Source organism: Labeo rohita, chromosome 11, assembly GCF_022985175.1.
Source record: "Labeo rohita strain BAU-BD-2019 chromosome 11, IGBB_LRoh.1.0, whole genome shotgun sequence".
Lineage (NCBI taxonomy): Eukaryota > Metazoa > Chordata > Actinopteri > Cypriniformes > Cyprinidae > Labeo > Labeo rohita.
This window is the reverse complement of record NC_066879.1, coordinates 15,474,053-15,494,556: the sequence shown is the minus strand read 5'-3', so window position 1 is coordinate 15,494,556 and position 20,504 is coordinate 15,474,053. Positions and strand designations below refer to the sequence as shown.

Sequence of the window (20,504 nt, the reverse complement as noted above, 5' to 3'; positions counted from 1 at the left end):
ATTGTATAAATATTTGAGAAATTGATTGTATCAATCTATACAGAGTGATAGTCAATGTAAAAGAGCAAATGGAAAAGGTGGACAGAAAATATGAGGTACATTTTCATTATACAACTAATATGAGATAATAGTCTAAAAATTTAAGAGTACAAGAAAAACTTTCACATAAAGTACCGTACATTAAACATCTTATTTATTGAAACTGTAAAATGATTTGATCATTTGTCATAATTCATACAAGCAAACACAAACAAAAAACAATGACAATTTTAGATTTTTTAATAATAATTGTAATATTTTGCTATTTGTTTTATTATAAATTTAATTTTGCTATTTGATTGTCATAATTCACACAAGAAAACACAAAAGAAATTGTTGACAATTTTAGATTGTTTATAAAAAGTTTATATTTTGCTATTTCTTTCATTATACATTGATTATATTATGATATACATTTTATAATGCTATACATTTGATTAATTTACACACACATGTACATACATTGTATATATATATATATACATTGTATGTACATGTGTTTACTTTAAGAAAGTTTTAAGTAATTCGAGATAATTTTTTAAATTACTTAATAGATTTAATAAAAAAAAAAAAAAAAAAAAAAAAAAAAAAAAACATTATTAAGTGATAATTTAGCAATTGTTTCTAGCTTTCTTCAGGTGGTGTTGGTGGGACCCCTTCTAAAAATGTACGAAAGTGATCATCTGTGTTAAGTTCTGGGTGTTTCACCAACAGATGGCATTTCGGAAGAAAATAGGTTACAACCAACCCTATATTACTAAGTAAACTGACTCCTACTTGAGCAATAGACTTATCTTTATCATTTAGACTTGTATAGATGGGGATGAACATCACCCACATTACACAGTAACTCAAGGTGGAGATGGTGATGTCTCTGGCCAGGTTGTACTGTCCAGGCGGCTTTAGAGCCATGAAAGTGGCCATGAATGACACCAGCGCCAGCACAACATTGAACCCAAGCATCAAGCCGAAGTTTAGCATGGGCTCCACTGGACAACGCAAAAAGGTTTTCACGTAGGTCACCTCCAAACTGGCAACGTATTGGGTCAGAGATGGAGCCTCCTGGGCGTACCAACCACACAGTCCGGCTTGGACCCCGCAACATCCCAGAATCACAAACAAGCTTCCTCGTCCTCGCATGTTCTCCAGGTGATCTGAAGACTTTTCAGGGAATTCTGTGATGCACACAATCTGGTAAGTAAAAGATGAAAGTGGATATAAATCTCACACTTTCTTGTTTATAAATATATTCCATATATATATCCCAATTACTGGTTCACCCTTTGTCTTATTCATAAAATTATTGTTGTAAAAATTTTATTTTTTTATTATGCATTGATGCTTTTTTTTAGGGTCACCTGAAGGGAAATGGTCAGAATGACTGAGAGGGCCACGGTGGGAAAAAAGGCACTTAGTGGCTGCTGCAGACGGCACACAATGTCCCCTGGCTGACCCAGGAACAGCACCAGGCTTATACATGCTCCTGCTAGGCTCAACAGCATAAGGCCACTCAGTGGTCCACCTGCAGTTTTCACCAGTGGAGTTCCTCTGTGCATGAAAAATAGTGCCCCTATCCATACGTTTGACGCTAGCACCAAAATTCCTCCCAGAATGAGTCCGACTGACTCATAATTGCTCCAGTCCAGGAATGTGTAGATGGGATAGACACAGCTTGTGCTTCGTAGGGTGGACCACTGGCCAGCAGGACATGATTTACACTGGATGTCATCTTCGAATCAAAAGAGGAGGCAGATAAAGGTTAGTCAACATCAAACCAAAAAGCTCTTAAAGGGATAGTTCATCCAAAAAGCAAAATTCTGTCATTATGTCACGTTGTTTTAACAATGTCCTTAGTACCGTTGCTGTCTATGCAGGGTCAGAAAACTCTCGGATTGCATAAAAAATATCCTAATTTGTGCTCCGAAGAGGAACAAGGATCTTACAGGTTTAGAACAATATAAGGGAGAGTAATGAATGACAGAATGTTCATTTTTGGGTGAACTATTCCTTTAAATGCATGCATTTCTATTCACTATAGTGTCATGTTAATGTTGGAAAAAGCAGTTATGGTCAGAGCCAGTAGTTAGAGACTTATTAGTATTGTTGAGAATGACTTGAAGGTTAGGTTGACTAGGTTGGTGTAGTCACAGACCTGAGTTGTTCAGGAACGTTCCCTCTTTACAATCAATGCAGTCAAAACAGCAAGAGTGGAAGCCTTTAACTCTGCGCACCTGTCCTATGCCACAGTCTGAGGAGCAAGTAGACATTGGCACCTGTAAAACGTCAGATCATTTGTCAAGAGATGCTGGCTTTTGGATGCACCCGTCACAGGTTAGTTTATTTATATTAATCTATAAAACCCGTGAACCTAGTGAAAATAGTCATAAAGATCAGTTTTTTGAAATCAAAATATTGAGAACATCTCCTTTCAGAGTTGTCCAAATTAAGTTCTTTGCAATGCATATTACTCATCAAAAATTATGTTTTGATATATTTACAGTAGGAAATTTACAAAATATCTTCATGGAGCATGATCTTTGCTTAATATCCTATGATTTTTGGCATAAAAAAAATGTATCATTTTCACCCATACAATGTATTGTTGGCTATTGCTACAAATGTAACTTTTTTTCTCGCAGTTGAGAGTTTACAGCTTGCAAATTAGATTTTTTTTTTTTTTGCAATTCTGAGAAAACAAAGTCAGAATTTGAGGAAAAAAAGTCAGAATTGTGAGATATAAAATTGCAATTCTGACGTTTTTTCTAAGAATTGCAAGATAAATGCACTTAATATCCTATAGATTTTTGTCATAACCCATGCTACTTATGACTGGTTTTGTGGTCCAGGATCACAATTTTAAATTTGTAAATTAAAGGGACAGTTTATCCAAAAGCCTGCCATCATTTACTCACCCTCATGTTGTTCCAAACATGTCAGTTTCTTCTGTTGAGCAGAAAAGAAGATATTTTGAAGAATGTTACCGTTAACAACTTGGTTGATTACATTCTTCAAAAGCCTTTTGTGTTCAGCAGGAGAAATTCATACAGGTTTGGAATGACATGAGGGTGAGTAAATGATGACAGAATTAAAATTTTTAGGTGAACAATCCCTTTTAAAGGGACCACTGATGTCACATAGATTATTTAAATGATGTCCTTGCTACCTTTCTGGCCCTTGAATGTGGTAGATTGCTTTGGGTACATTTTGAGTACATTTTTGGGTGAACTGTCCCTTTAAGGCTTTTTGAGATCATGAGAAAGTGTGTCAAAACTACTGGCTGGTAGTACAATCAAGATAATATGATGCACTTCAAATAAAAACGTGAGCATTTCAAGTGCAAATAGTGTTAATGTTCCATACCTTTCCATTTATCGTGTGCCATTTTATGTTATTTTTATTAATTGTGAGGTTCTGATAATGATATCCAATTATGTCGAAGTGCACAGTGCTGTCATTAAAGTTCCATTGCATGACATCGTAGCCAAAGTTTGGGTTACCCTCTTTATCAAACATAAATTTGACCCCCTCGAAATCTACAGAAACATTTTGAAGACTCCGTAGCAGCTGTTGAAACAATCATATAGTGCTCTATTAGTACATTCTTAATCTTCTAGGATAGAACAAGCAGATTTGCAGAAATTATAGCTTGTGTGTCATTACCTGCCATGGATAAACATTGTCAGTCCTGGGATTTAGAGCGCACTGGGTGGCATTGCATCCGAGCAAGTCATGCAGTGCATATGCAACACAGTAGACGGCAGTATACACACTGAAAGCCGACCGCTGCACAACACTCATCTCCACCATGCTCACGTTGGCTTGGCTTAGGTAGCTGCATCTTGGGCAAGGGTTGTCCAGAGGAGAGATTTCTGTATCTGGCTCCTGGGGGATTTGGGTCTCCTCCATTTTAGTAAAGAGCTCACGGATATAAGAAGTGAATAAGTCAAGAGGCCTGGTGATGTCTGCAAACCCCAGCACTGTTCCTATTGAACTGATCCCGGGCAGGGTGGATACAATATCATTCAGAGCCCATGCTGTGCTTGCCACCCAAACGGCTGTCATGTTTCGTTTGATAACCTGATCAGATCACAAAAGCATTTACAATCACCAAAACCTATAGAACTGTTATGAATATAAAGCATTAAATGAAAAAGAGAGGAACGTTAGTTAAATGTTAACATTTTTACCTAAAGCTCATGTCAGTTAAGATTTTTGAGCTTTAAATTCAAACAGGATGTTTCTTATGGAAACCCGTCTTATGAAAAAAACGGTAATTGTGACTTTTTACCTCACAAATATCCAACTTTATTTCCTGCAGTTTACATCTCGCAATTCAGACTTTTTTCTTGCAATCTGAGAAAAAAAGTCAGAATTTTGAGAAAAAAGTCAGAATTGTGAGACATAAAGTTGCAATTGACTGTTATAAAGTCAGAACATAAGATCTAACCTTGCAATAGTAAGAAAATATTTTTTTCCCCCACAGAATTTGACTTTAAAACTTGCAATTCTAAGTTTATATCTTAAATTTCTGAGAAAAGAAGTCAGAATTGTGGGGGGGAAAAATCAGTTTATATCTCGCAAATATCAAACTTTTTTTCTCAGTTGCAAGTTTACAGCTTGCGGTTCTGACTTTTTTCTTGCAGTTCTGAGAAAATTGATTTAAACTCGTAGTACTGAGAAAAAAGTCAGAATTGTGATATTTCTTTTTTCTTCTTTTTTTCTCAGAATTGCAAGAAATGAACTTGTAATTGAGTGTTATAAAGTTAGAACGTAAGCTCTAACCTCGCAGTTGTAAGACAATATTTTTTTCCCTCAGAATAAGACTTTATAACTTGCAATTCTGAGTTTGTATCTTACAATTCTGAGAAAAGTCAGAATCGCCAGTTTATATCTTGCAAATATTAAATTTTTTTCTCACAGTTGTGTTTACAGCTTGCAATTCAGATTTTTCTTGCAATTCTGAGAAAAAAGTTAGAATTTTCAGTTCTGACTTTTTTCTCAGAATTGAAGATAATGAACTTGTAATTGAGTGTTATAAAGTCAGAACATAAGATCTAATCTCGCAATTGTAAGACAATAGTTTTTTTCCCCCTCTCATAATTAGACCAGATTAAATTACACAATTCTGACTATTTTTTTGTCACAATTGTGAGTTTATATAAAAATCACAGTTAGCTTGTTTTATTTTTTATTCAGTGGTGGAAACAGGCTTTTCTAGTTTCTCCTTTGAATGCGTTTTTGCATTCGACTGTGCTGCTTTTCTGTTGCTTTTCTTCTGAGGATTTGCAAAATGAACATCTTAGGACATTGAGCTTGCATCTTGCATCTTTTGCAGCATCTTATGGAAAAAAACATGTCTCGAGCTTTCGTTTTTTCCCCCATTCCTAAACAAAAAATACATTCTTTTTTTGGAACCATGTTTTCGTAAAGTCCAAAGGGACTTAAAAATGAGGAACATCACAAGCAAATTGTCAAACAAAGTGCCTTTGTTTATGGTCGTAGATCAGGTAAGTGACTGGCAGTTGTTATGGTTGAATGGACTTTTTCATTTGGCCAAATTTTGCAGTTCTGAATCTACAGTATTATTTCACAGGTACTGCGAACTTTTACTTCAAAAGATCAAATCAATATTTCACAATATGACCCATTTAAAGTTGCATAAAGCTTTTCACCTGTATGAAGAACTCTCTGGCTGGCTTGGGTGTAGAGAAAACCACCACCACTCCCACTTTAGCATCCACAATGTGATTGAGAATCTCATTCACCGCTTGCTCTGAATCGCTGTATACAGGAATCAAGCCCTGATACGCCACACAGATGGACTCCTCATTGGCCATACTGGAGAACTGCTGCTGACCCTTCTGTCCGTATTCGTCGTCACTACCTACTACAGACACCCAGTTCCACCCAAACACTTTCAAAAGCTGCACCATGGCCACAACCTGCCAGCGATCACTGGGGACTGTGCGCATGAAGGACGGAAAGGTCTCTTTGTCACTGAACATGTCGCTGGTGGCACCATAGCTAATCTAAAAATGCGCAATTAGAGAAATTCAAAAACAAGAGGAATATCTTACTAGTTGTATTTTCATATAGGTAAAAGTATGTTGCATCCTTTAAAGGAGAAGTCTAATTCCAGAACAAAAATTGACAGATAATGTACTCACCCCTTGTCATCCAAGATGTTCATGTCTTTCTCTCTTCAGCCGTAAAGAAATAATGCTTTTTGAGGAAAACAGAATTTTTCTCCATATAATGGACTGATATGGTGCCCCGATTTTGAACTTCCAGTTTAAATGTGGCTTTAAACGATCCCAAATGCAGTTGTAAACAATCCCAGCCAAGGAAGAAGGGTCTTATCTAGTGAAATGATCGGTTATTTTCATAAAAATAATACAGTTTATACTTACATACTATTGTCAAATGCTCATCTTGTCTTGCTCTCCCTCAGCTGTTTTTTTCCAGTTCATGACAGTTAGGGTATGTCGATAAAAACTTCCCTTCTCATGTTCTTCCTTAACTTCAAAATCATCTTATATCGCTGTTTTACCTTTTTTGTTAAGGGTTTTTGATCTTCTTTGCATGTTTACTTTGCATAGACTGGGTCCGTACTTCTGCAGTGATGTAGGATGATTTTGAAATAATTTTTGAAGTTGAAGGAGAAAATACGATTGGAGTTTTTCGACAAACCCTAACTGTCTTGAGCCAGAATACACAGAGTTCAGGGAGAGCAAGACAAGACGAGCGTTTGAGATTAAAAAGTATTTAAATGATCTTTTTTAATGAAAATAACCAATCGTTTCCGATCCTCGGTTGGGATCGTTTACAACCGCATTTGGGATCGTTTGATCATTTAAACTGCATTTTGGAAGGTCAACATTGGGGCATACCAGTCCATTATATGGAGAAAAATCCTGAAATATTTCCCTCAAAAAACAAGTTCTTTATGGCTGAAGAATGAAAGACATTTTGGACGACAAGGGGGTGAGTACATTATCTGTAAATTTTTGTTCTGGAAGTGGACTTCTCCTTTAAATCTAACACTTTATGTCAACTCACCAGTGGCATCAAGAAAAAACCAATCAGCTTGCCAATAACTGGGACCAACTCTGAGCTGTTTGGTCCTATGATAGCTATAACACGAGGTTTGTAGTCGGTGTAGTTACAGGCAACATCCAATTCTTCTGTTGACTCCCTTGTGAGAAGCTGAAGGACGGGCCTCATGACAACAGCTGGTTGCATGCAGGTGTCGTAACTCTCAAATCCCAGTGTGATTCCAGGGAGAAGATTGGGTTTAGAGTTGATCTCATCTAAACAGAACTTCATTGCCAATGCAAGAGACAGACCATATGTGCTTATACTGCCAAAACAGAAGGATAAAAAGTGATTTTAGAAGCAATGCATTTTCACATCTCTAAACTATGTGGCTTCCTTAAGGATTTTACCTGTTGCACTCAAGATCGTCAGGCTTCACTCGTTTGCTCAGTTCACTGGTGAGTTCGTTAATAGGGAAGAGTCCTCCTATCAGAATATCTCCAGGCGATTTAAAAAGACTTGTTGAGATGTTCCCAAACCACGATGGCTTCTCGCTGAATCCAGTCCCCAGAATGCCACAGAGCACCAAAAGTGTCCACTCCTTAGCCATTCTGAATTCAGAAGGCATGAAGAAGCACATCAATATCATGGAAATTAATAAATGAAAGGGGAATAGCTGGACTGACCTCAGTTGAAGTATTGCTTAGGATTTCTTGTTTTGATGTGTTGTGATTCCCTCGGAAGCGAGTGATTATGATGGTTTGACGGTCAATCGATGACACGTAAATGAGTGAAATGCCCCACCCCACACTTGTGTGATCAGCTTTCATGTGCTTTGCATGTAAATTAAGGGGTCTACATCAAGTTTCATTCTGGCTTCACATGGAAATGTTCTGGTCTCTCCTCAACGTTCAAGCAAGTCTTAAATGACATTGATAATTCACAAATTAAAGCTCTTGTTTAGTCTCGCTTGTGCTGTTTTGTTAATTAAGCTTTTACACTTTTGGTGCAAGGCTGTTTTCCAGCAAAGGTCAGCTGATTTTTTTTATTGTTCTTAAACAGTGAGTTACTTCTCAGTCGCAGTATTTGTTCAGAAACACTTTGCGTCATGCAGTGACAGAACACAAGCAGAGAAGAGAGATCTGGGTCAAAATATTTGTCTGGAGAAATGAGAGTTGAGTAAACATGGAAATGCGGCAGCTTGCACAATGCATTTGTACAGAAATTGTGGGAATTTCCATAGTATTTGTCTGTGGCTTTGATTCAAACTGCTTCATGATGGATGCTGGCCCATGCATGAACGATAGCAAATTAAACATTGAAAGACGTCATCGTAGACCTTTGGCACAGATATGCACAGCAAGAACTAAGAAATTATTTATACGTTTTCAAATGATTTAATATCCATCCAAATGTTTTTAAGATTTATTTTAAACTATCAGAGATTTGACGAATTGTAGAATTGATTTTCCAATTCATTTCTACTGCATTTGCAAGTTACATAAAGTCATGCACATACTCAACATGCAATACTGTGGGAGCCTAGTGGATTTGCGTAAATGTAACATCAGATGTATAATGTCAAAACTGTCGGTCAGATATTTGCATGAATTTTTGACTGTTGTTCAAATGAATTCCAGCCTCAGCCACATGTTTACAAGCGCTTTGCATACATTTGGAGCACAGGACGTAGCATTTCCATCTTGCATTTTCATTGGTCTTAATTCTTGTTTATATCTTTTTTGGTAAATCTTGCACAGATTATTGTGGTTGAATGGATAGATGAGAAACACGTGAGAGATCCATTTGATAGAGATATATTTCTCCCATGACGGATGCAGCTTGATATGACATTTTAAAACACATTACAGTTGATTTATTGGCTAGAGCTTTTTCAGGGAACCTTAATTGTATGTAACTACCCAGCTAACAACAAAATAATGTTTTAGATAGTAACCAAGGTCTTCTCTCGTTGAAGAAGAAAGGAAAGAATTCTCTGTATCTTCCTGGAAATCTTGACGTCAGCGGGTAAAGACACAATTGTCTATCCCACTTTTAAATCTGCCTCAAAGCTTTTTGCTACCTTTGATCTTTACTTTTGCTTTCTCTCTCTTCTTTTAGTTTGCATGTATTGCTTTCTTTTTTATCTTTTAGAAGAGAGAAGATGGTTATTGACAGGAGCATATGATATAAAACAAGTTTTCCCCTGCAGTTTTTGGCTTTGATGTTCAGATGTGGATGTCAGCATAGGGGTATTTATACGTTGCCCAGCTGCAGAAAAAGCTGCATGTTCGGACGGCCTTCCTCGAGTGCACCGGGTGTGTTTTGGAGTGTGCGTAGGTGGATCTTCCACCCTTCCTCTTCCTGCATGCGTAGGTGTGGTTGGGCGGGTTGTGTGCGTAGGTGTGGGTTTGAGTGAGTTATTAGGAAGCTGCGCAATTGCTGTTTGTTTTATGCTCTGAGGCTGCATTAAACATGCGGGTTTACAGTTGATTCATTAAATCTGGCACTGAAATGTTTTCCTTTTTTTCCCCTTGACAAACTACATACTCTGTAAATGCAAGATAATATCTTGGCATCTACAGTACCTACAGTTTCTTGGACTGGAAGTTGTTGAGTGACTTACAGTACACATAAAACTGGAGTTTTAGGACTTTTGTTGCATGTCTGCTACACTGTCAGCAATAAAAAAGTACTTTTAGTGGCACAACAGCTTGCTATTGCAGAAAAAATCAAAAAGTTACACATTATATTCCATTAAAAAGTGTATATTTAAACTAATTTGCATTATTTAGGCATAGATAACGCATGGCCCAAAACTTATTTTCAGTTGGAAAAATCATTTTAAAATGTTTTCACAAACATTTTGAATGTTTCGCAAATGCAAAACCTTTTTAACACTTTTTTTTTTTTAACTTATAAGCTTTATGACTTTTTAGGAAAGAAAAATTGAAACTTTAGTGGTACAACAACTAAAAGGCGCTTATTAGTACAAATTTATGAATATATAAAGCATGTATCTGGCCTCAATGTCTCTTCAATAGGAAATATGTCAAAGTAAATTTTAGTTTGTTAAAACATTTGCAAAAAAAATGGTACATTTAGTGATAGACCAGCTTGTTACTGTGGCAATAATTTGAAAGGTACACTTTTGTAGCTTTTATATGCCACTAAAAGGTGCATATCTATACTAATTTGCATTATTTATGAATAGATTAAGCATGTATCTGGCCTCAGACTTCTTTCAATTGGAAATATGTCATCTTAGGAAATTTTAGTTTACTATAGTACCTTTAGTGGTACAATAGCTTGTTATTGTGGCAATAATCTGAAAGGTACATACCTCATGTACCACTAAAAGGTACGTATTAGTACCAGTTTGCATTGTTTATGAGCAGATAAAGCCTGTATATGGCCTCAAACATCTTTTCAGTTGAAAATGCATCAACTTAGGAAAGTAAATTTTAACTCAGCAAAATGTTTTAGCAAAAAATGGTACTTTTAGTCATCAAGAGCATGTTACTGTGGCAATAATCTGAAATGTACACTTTTGTACCCTTTATTAGCCACTAAAATGTTCATATTATTTCTAATTTGCATTATTTATGGATAGTTAAAGCATGTATTTAGCCTCAAACTTACTTTCAGTTGGAAACATGTCAACACGGGCAAGTAAATTATAGTTCACTGGAACAATTTCATAAAAACATAGTACCTTTAGTGGTACAATAGCTTGTTATTGTGGCAATAATCTGAAAGGTACAGTTTTATACCTTATGTACCACTAAAAGGTATTAGTACCAATTTGTGTCATTTATGAGTAGATAAAGCCTGTATATGGCCTCAAACATCTTTTCAGTTGGAAATGTGAAAACTTAGGAAAGTAAATTTTAACTCTAAAATCAATACAATTATTTATGGAAAGATAAAGCATGAATCTGGCCTCAAACTTGTTTGTAATTGGAATTATGTCAACATGGGAAAGAAAATATTAGTTCATTGAAACATTTTCGCAAAAAATGGTATCTTTAGTGGTACAGTAGCTTGTTACTGAAATCTACACTTTTGTATCTTTTGTATGGCACTGAAAGGTGTATATCAGTACAAATTTGCATCATTTATGGGTAGATACAGCATGTATCTAAAACACCTTAACATAGTCCCAGTGTTTTCATGTTTGTCATGCTTTTAAGTTCTTTTCTCAGCAGCACAATACATTCTGATGTTCTCACATTGCACTTATATCTTTTCTGTAGTGAATACATTGTTCCTTCAGTCAGACAGACTTCATACATTGGCTTTTGAAAAGATTCCAACACACTAACACACTAGTAGTATGTACCTTGAAAGATTATGTATATTTTGACCTTTCACGTACCATCCTGTACCACACGCTTGTTTCTCCACAGGAAGCCACTAGGTGGCAGGACTGTGTCTGCCAAACAGCATGCATTGCACATGGGTTGAGGATGCATCTTAGCATGCGTCCTGATGTGCCCTGCTTGCACAATATTCCAGAGTACTGCTCATTAAAAAGGGGGTAATGACTGTAACAGTATGCTTTTACTTTTTGTTTTAATCAGCAAACTAAAATACACAAATAAAAATGACTGGAAGTTTTAACAGCTGGATATACAAACCTGATTAGGAAAGCAACGGTAGAGCACACAGATCTAGTGATATGCACGGAGAGGGCAAACGAGACATGCGTGGGTGGACGTTGATGGCCTCGGGGCCGTAAAAGGGTACGCTGTGTAGCCAGAGCGTGTTTGGACAGCTGATATCATGGGTTGAATGTACCTGCTTTCAGGGAACGGAGATGTGACCGGTTATGAGTCTGCTCGTCCTATCAGCAGATAATTACTCTGTCAACATCATGTGTGTTTGGTTTGTTCCCCAGTGTCTAGTTTACGCCTGAGATTTTACAGCTTGTGTAAGAATGTTCCGCTGCAGCTATTGCTCAGGTCTGCGGCTTTGTTGTGTTGCGTAGGATTGTATTTTCAGGGAAGAACGCATACGTGATGTAACTTTATCCAGAAAGCATCAGTTTGCAAATGTCAGAAGGGTGCACGGACGCAGTGTAGAGTGTTGAAAGCTAGTGCTGTGATCTCCCAGAATACTGTTCTAGCCTGAATCCCTCTGGACTCACTGCCTTGTTCTGCTGGACTTCCATTTGTGTTGCATCCAAAACCCCCCGCTCCCACCAGACCCCTCATGTTCCTCTCTCTCCCCACCCCGTGAATGGTTGGATGAGTCCAGCTCTAATCTCCATCAGCGGACTCAGAGAACACTGGGCCCGTTGTCAACACGCTGGCTAGATCCACCACAGTCACTGACAAATTATTAACTAGGCTCTTCGTTCTCTGCCTCACTTGATCCTTGCTTTGCTCTTTTTCCCACTTTCTCTGAAAATCATGCTCTCAACATGCTCCTTTGTCTTCATATACGGCTAATAAGACAAAAAATGATGCTCTGTGGTATGTTTGCATGTACATAAATGCTTTGGCAGATGTTTTTCTGAAGAATGAATATAGTTTGGGAATACTGATCGAGTGTTTAAATCTTCTAGAATAACAGGTTTTCCTGTTATGTAGCTGTTGTCTTCTATTCTTGGGACAATTCATACTTTCATTCATATATATATGAAGAGTTCATTTACAATAACAGATAACTCAGTTATTAATTTTCATAAATCATGGTTTTTATTGTATTAGCATGTTTTTATTGTGTTTTATTGTGTTAGTTAGCTGTATTTTTGAGTTATTATTTAATCAAAACAACCCAACTGCAGATATTACTTGGAATGCAGAAAAAAATTGAGACTCTGGACCACAAAATCAGTTATAAGTATCAATTCTTTGAAATTGAGATTTGAACTATTTGAAAATCTGGAATCTGAGGGTGCAGAAAAATCAAAATATTGAGAAAATCGCCTTTAAAGTTGTCCAAATGACGTTTTTTGCAATGCATATTACTCATCAAAAATTAAGTTTTGATATATTTATGGTAGGAAATTTACAAAATATCTTCACGGAACCTGATCTTTACTTAATATCCTAATGATCTTTAGCATAAAAGAAAAATCGATAATTTTTACCCATACTATATATTTTTGGCTATTGCTACAAATATACCCATGCTACTTAAGACTGGTTTTGTGGTCCAGAGTCAAGGTCATATATATAATAAATTACATTAATAAATTACCATGCTTAATAAATACTGTAAAAGTGATGTTCATGGTTTGATGCCTAATGCATTACCTCAAAACATTTTGGAAAGCGTTACTACTATTGTACTATTCTCTGTGCATTACACTAGAATAGAAAAAAGTTTTTTTGCACTGAGTAAAATTGCGCACAGCACCTTTAAGGAAAAGCACCAGTATGGTTGCAACCGCAGCAATTGCATAACCTGCGGGGTTTGAGATAAGATTGCAAAGTGCAAATAAGAACGCAGTGTTAATATACTTCTAGAACTATAGTAGGATGCGCACAATGCCACTTTATAAAGGTAAGAATGGTAAGGATTGTTTTGACATCTGACGTCTGAATGTTACCAGTTGGCCTGCTACAGTTTGTTTTATATGATATTTAATGATGTCTGTTTTTATGTGAGATTGTCGTTCATTTTATTGGACATATGCATTAGGGCATCAAGTATCCTAACCTGTAATAAACAAAATAGAGTGTGTTTTGTGTTAAGAGTGTGTTAATGATGGTTTTATGTTTTGGCTGAGCCTGCCACCCGCAGTTAAACACATACGACTCATCCTCGTTTCCTGTTGTCCCCCTTTATCTACAGTTGTCCGACCTGTTCTTCTGGTTCCCATGGGCTGTGTGTAACTGTATGCACTTTGTGAATGTGTGTCTATGTATGTGTATGACACACACACACACACACACACACACACACACACATACACACATGCATAGTCATGGGCACAAACATAAATAAACACTGCTTATGTTGTAGAAAATGTACTGGATGATTATTTTTCTCCAGTTAGATACTTACCCACCTGTCACATATCATATACAAACTCTGTAATGAAAGTCAAACAAGTTAAAGCTAAATAGAAGGAGGAGGTAAAGAAAACAAAACAAGCTGAATGAAATCAACAAATACTTAGTCTTGTGCATCATAAAACCCAAGAATGATTTAAATGATCGGCTGACCCTTTGCAAACAGAATGCCTGCATGTTTAATCTCTTCAAAGCTAACCACGTTTTTACACATTCAAAGTGTTTTTGAAGAGGGAGAGATAAAGCGAGAGTGAGGACTGAACCAGGTTCCCGCTCTGTGTTATAATTATACAGCATTTCATCAGTTCTAAAAGAGCTCAGAATTGAACACCCAATTGTCACCTACAAATATAGAAACGGCGATGTGCATTCTAACCCTGCAACAAGAATAGGTGCTGCTTACCGACACACGCTCAAACGTGCACATATGCATATAATCCGCTCTGAGCTTCCCATTTGGCACACACACTCGGATGAATTCAGCACTGCTCATTTAATTTAGTTTTCAAATGTAATGAAGCATACATTATGAGCTGTCGTAATGTAATTCAGCTGCTTCCTACTGTAAAATAGTAAATCATTAGGCTCCTCCACGACCATTAGGGACCTCCAGCAACCTCCATTATGGTTACAGATTACAGTTTGCGAATCCTCTACAGCTATAATCATTACAGTTCTTGAAATTTAGATTTTGTGGTATTAATGTAGATGTTTATAATGAAGAACTGGCTTTTGTTTGTGTAGCAGAAGTTTAAGGGCAGATTTTCTGAAATGGGTTAGTGTCTCTTTAACTAAAATAGTAGAGCATGTCGATAACAACGGTGAAATGTACATCTTGACTGTTTCTTTGAATAAACGTGTCGGCCAAATGCATAAATGTAAATGTTTGCCTGCTTGTTTCTAAGGCCGCTTGTTTAATAAGGCTGGGAAAATAAATAGATGCATCTCACTTGTAATTGTTTTCATACACAGTTATGATTACAGCTCCGTATGTTTCGCTTTTCGGTCATAACAAAGTTGCTTGGTAGCTCAGCCGGCACGAAGTTAGACTTAGGATGCGAAATCCTTGGGTACAAATCTTGTGAAAAACATAACTCACAATGAAATAGCTGAAAGATTAGAGACTGAAAAACAAGCTAAAACGGCATGCTTGTGATTGCATTTTTTTTTTAAGTTGTATTTGCTTTTTCATACTGCCGGGTAGGCTTAGATGTAATGCAGATGGCACATTATTTTCAACTTGGTCTCATGATTTTCAACTTGGTCTCAAAATGTACCTGTGGGAACTTTTTCGCAAGATGCGAAACGCATACCAATAATAAGTACATATCACTGCAGTTTCCAACAGAAATGAACACTGGAGGCGGTAAAACAGCGAGCACTTGTAATTGTTTTTGTACACAATTATGATTACAGCTCCATATATTCCGCTTTCCGGTCATAACAAACTTGCTTGATAGCTCAGCCGGCACGAAGTTAGACTTAGAATGCAGAATCCTTGGGTATGAATCTTGTGAAAAACATAACTCATGATGAAAGAACTGAAAGATTAGAGATTGAAAAAAAAGCTAAAGCGGCATGCTTGTGATTTGGGTTTTTACGTTGCATTCGCTTTTGTTCATACTATAGGGTAAGTTTAGGTGAAGTCCAGATGGTACATTATTTTCAACCTGGTCTCATGATGAAAATGTATCTGGGAACTTTTTGCAAGATGCGAAATGCATACCAATAATAAGTACATATCACTGCAGTTCCCACAGAAATGTTTCACTAGAGACAGTAAAACAGAGAGAACTTGTAATCTTTTTCATACACAGTTATGATTACAGCTCCATATGTCTGCTTTCCGGATGTAACAAACTTGCTTGGTGACTCAGCCGGCATGGGATTGGACTTAGGATGCGGAATCCTTGGGTACAAATTTCGTGAAAAACATGACTCACGATGAAACAGCTGAAAGATGAGAGATCGGAAGACAAGCTAAAATGGCATGCTTGCGATTGCGTTTTTACAGAGCATTAGAATTATTCAGAACTGTGGTGACATGTACGAAAACAACGTCACATAAAATGTACCATGTATGTTCATCAGTTCCAGTGAAAAAAAAAAGAACACTCTTTTAGCTCCACTTAGTGGACATTTCACAGCGAATATGTTGATATTTCGCATCTTGCAAAAAAGTTTCCACAGGTTCGTGTTTGTCATGAGATCAGGTTGCGATTCTGAGATATTCCAAAAGCATCACGATTCTCTCTCGAATTGATTCTGAGCTTAGTTTTGAACAGTAGATGGCAGTGCATGCTTTAGAAACAGCCGTACTCTGCTTGCTTCAGATTCCTTACACACACTTGAACGTAAAAATAATCATTCATAAAGTTTGAAAATGTTGAAGCGAATTACAAGGATGTTCACAGTGGGCTGTTTACATTAATTTCGCATCATGAAAACATTCTGAACCGAGGTGCAATTAAATGAGGCTCTTCTACGTAAGCATTTGAGTGTGCGGTTAAAAATTAGATTAGAGTGCCATCTGCTGTTTAAAACTAAGCTCAGAATCAATAAAGAATCTCAGAATCGATTCACAGATTGCAGTGCATCAATTTATCGTCGCAGTCCTGCTTTTTAACTTCTACACTGTAAAAAGTTTTCACCAGTTTCAACTTAAAAACTTAAGTTCAGCAGCTGCCTTAAAATTTTAAGTTAAATCAACTTAAAACTACAAGTCATTTTAACTCATTACAATAAAATACTTTTAAGTTGATTAAACCTGTGAGTTGAAATGACTTATACTTTTAAGTTGATTTAACTTAACATGTTAAGTCAGCTGCTAAACTTAGGTTTTTGAGTTGAAACTGGTGAAAACTTTTTACAGTGTAGTAACAACCCTGTCATCAGGTCTCTCTGGTGGTTTGGTTTACATTTATGGATTTTGGTAGACGCTTTTATCCAAAGCAACTTCTGCTCAAATACTCATTAACATTTGATTCGTTCTTGTTTTCCCTGGGAATCAAACCTGTGACTTTTCAGCTTCTTTCATGATTGTTAGTCTGTGAGATTTTTCTCACCAGTTCTATCCTAAGCCAGGCAATCATCATAAATCCAGCCGCTTAGAATAACAATAGCTCACCTCTCCTTAACAATGCACTCAGTTTAAGGTGGTTTGTTTCATGTCTGTAGTGTTTACAAAATTTAACTTAGCTTTAAAGGGTTTATTGCAATAATCATAGTGATGCTTGCCTTTCAATGCCATTGACAACAGCAGAATCTACAGAAATATTTCACGTTGTTTGTTTACAATCAACGCACTCGTTCAAATTAGTTCTCAAGACCTGGTAAAGGCTTGAAAGGCATATTAGGGGTTAAAACAAGCTGTAAGAATGACCTCTGCAGGCTAGTGTTCGACATAATTGCTTAGACCTCCCCAGGTAGTTGTTCTTGGAAATTTGTAGCACAAAACACCCCTAAGTAAACCGGAGAAGCAGGGGTGAAAACATTCTAGGTTAATTGACAACTGTACGAACCCCTGTGTTGTAGCCACAGGCTGAAGCCAAAGGGAGCGTGTGTGTGCATGTGTAAGTGCAATTATCAAGCTTATGTAAGAGTAGAAGTGGCCCAGAAGCGGTCAGGCATGCAATGCAAGTTCTCTGTCCTTTTCTAGATCAGTGGTCTGTATGGGACATTAATGCTTAGAATTAAATTAGAGAGTGTTAGAGTGAGTCTAGAAGACCCTCATAAATTTAAAGAATGCAACATGACATTGCAACAGCAAGATCACTGTTCAAACTAGAAAATGCATTGCGTGCTAGTTGGAAAAAGTGTTTCATCACCTCTTTCTTATTAAATAAGATGACTGAATATTCCCATTTTCGAAAATCCCACCTGTCGAGACGCATTCTCACTCCTTGTGACTCACGTAACCACTTTTCCCAGATTCCCACCTGGAGTCTGGAAACGGGAGGCTTTTTATGTGGAGCTTTTTTTAGTTGCCTCTTTTCACCCCAGGCTTTCGGTGCAAGTCTGGATTTGATTTCGCCACTGTCCTGTTCATTCAAGGCAGGCTGATATTACCTGACTGGTCGTGAGTCACAAGACCCTCTATGCCTCATAGGTTTTCAATAGAACGGAGAGATTTAATTACACTCCAGGTGAGCGGTTAGTCATCTGTCAGATGTGTAGGCGCATCCTGTATGACAGAAGGGAGAATAATATTCTCATTTTAAAGGGAAAAATAATTGTAGGATAAGAGTGGGTGTGATTTTGCGCTACCATCTGACTTTATGAGACTATAAAATTCCTGTCATCGAGATCACGCTATTGGTAATTTAGAAATAGAACATTCATTAAATGTGTGATTTTATTACAGGGCTAATTTCAGTGCAAAGATAGCCTGGGGTTGAAATTATAATGAAGGAAGAATGCTGCAAGAACAATGTATAGTTGGTGCACTTAAAGGATTAGAAAATTTAGTCATTATTTACTCACCAATATGTCATCCCAAAATGATATTACTCTCCTTCTTCTGTGGAACGTAACAGATTTAGAGAAATGTTTCAGTGGTTTCGTTGTCCGTACAGTGGACAAATCAATGCACTCCAGTGTTGTTTAGTTTCCAGCTTTCTTCAAAATATCTAATTTTGTAGTCCGTGAAAGAAAAATGCATACAGATTTGTAACTACATGAAGGCGAGTAGATGATGACGATTTTTTTGGGTGGACTATCCCTTTAAATACAGGTCAATTTTTGGATTACTCACAGTGAAATCCCCAGAGAGATTACTTTAATATCTCAATTGCATCTCCTAGAATTCTTTTTTTATTGTTTCTAAGAATTTGCTCTTACGAATAATACTGTCTTCTTTGAAGTTTCAGACAAGGCCCTCATAAGCTGTGATCAGATTCATTATGAATGGAATATTTTATTATTTTTCAAAACAAAATTGTCTAAGCTATGTTAGCCTCATTAATTTCATTTTCAAATAACTAAATAAAAAAAGTTTAATTCAGTGTTACTTGCCGTTTCTTTGTAACTATTTTTGACAATTACTAGCAATTCCTAAATGAAAAAAAAAAGTATGTTTTACAAGAAAATCCTTTTTATGGACTTTATACTTACTACTTTAATTCATTGTTACTTGCCATTTCTTTGTAATTATTTGGGGAATTTGCTAGCAATTTCTGAGTGAAAAAAAATCCAATAAAATAAAGATTATCGGAGTATGTTTTAGCTACAAAAAAATTCCTTTTTGGTCTTTATACTTCAGAATTTCATGGTTTATTCACTGTTACTTGCCATTTCTTGTGATTATGTGATTATTTGTGAAATTTAGTAGCAATTTCTAAATGACAAAAAAAAAAAAAAAAAAAGATTATTGAAGTATGTTTTACAAGAAAATATATATATTTTTTTCTTTAAAATTGAATGCCTTTTCTTTGTAATTATTTGTGGAATTAACTTGCAATTTCTAAATAAAAAAAAACTAAAGATTATTAAAGTATGTTTTACAAGAAAATCCTTTTTTGGTCTTTATATTTCAAAATTTCATGTTTAATTAATTGTTACTTACCAATTGTTACTTTGTAATTATTTGTGGAATTTACTAGCAATTTCTGAGTGGAAAAAAAAATCCAGTAAAATAAAAATTATTGAAGAATATTTTAGCTACAAGAAAATCCTATTTGGTCTTCATACTTCAAAATTTCATGTTTAATTCAGTGTTACTTGCTGTTTCTGTGTAATTATTTGTAAAATTTAGTAGCAATTCCTAAATGACAAAAAATTAATTAATTAATAAATAAATAAATTAATTAATACATAAATGAAAAAAGTATGGTTTGCAAGAAAATCCTTTTTTGTTCTTCAAAACCGAATGCCTTTCCTTTGTGATTATTTGTGGAATTTACTTGAAATTTCTAAATAATAAAAAAAATAAAATAAAATAAAGATTACTGAAGTATGTTTTACAAGAAAATATTTATACTTCAAAATTTCTTGTTTAATTCATTGTTACTTGCCGTTTCTTTGTAATTATTTGTGGAATTTACTAGCCATTTTTGAGTGAAAAAAATCCAATAAAATAAAGATTATTGGAGTGTGATTTAGAAAGAAAATCCTTTTGTTTGGTCTTTATACCTCAAAATTTAATGTTTAATTTATTGTTACTTGCCATATATTGTGCTTATTTGTAGAATTTACTAGCAATTACTAAGTGAAAAATCTTTTAAAGTAAATCCTACACCAAATTTTTTTTAGTGTGCATTAATAATTGTCTTAAATGTGTGTTTCATATGTTATTTTAGAAGAAACTTACGAGAAGTTGTAAATACTTCAATGAAATATGACTGAAACCTCCATTAAGTATCCTAAGTGATGAAAGAACTGAGCAATAAAGCATTTTCCACTAGGTCG

The 20,504-nt window shown here is 35.9% G+C and overlaps 1 protein-coding gene across 1 annotated transcript; it reads right to left on the bottom strand.

The window, feature by feature from the left end:
* Positions 1 to 639: 639 nt before the first annotated feature.
* LOC127173116 (taste receptor type 1 member 3) lies at positions 640 to 7,684 on the bottom strand. Its single transcript, XM_051122770.1, has 8 exons — positions 7,485 to 7,684; positions 7,099 to 7,399; positions 5,712 to 6,068; positions 3,700 to 4,116; positions 3,400 to 3,603; positions 2,192 to 2,312; positions 1,398 to 1,768; positions 640 to 1,230 (listed from the first exon to the last, which is right to left on the bottom strand). Exons 1-8 carry the CDS (start codon positions 7,682 to 7,684, stop codon positions 664 to 666), a joined length of 2,538 nt encoding a protein of 845 aa, XP_050978727.1. The 3' UTR covers positions 640 to 663.
* Between the last annotated feature and the right edge of the window lie 12,820 nt (positions 7,685 to 20,504).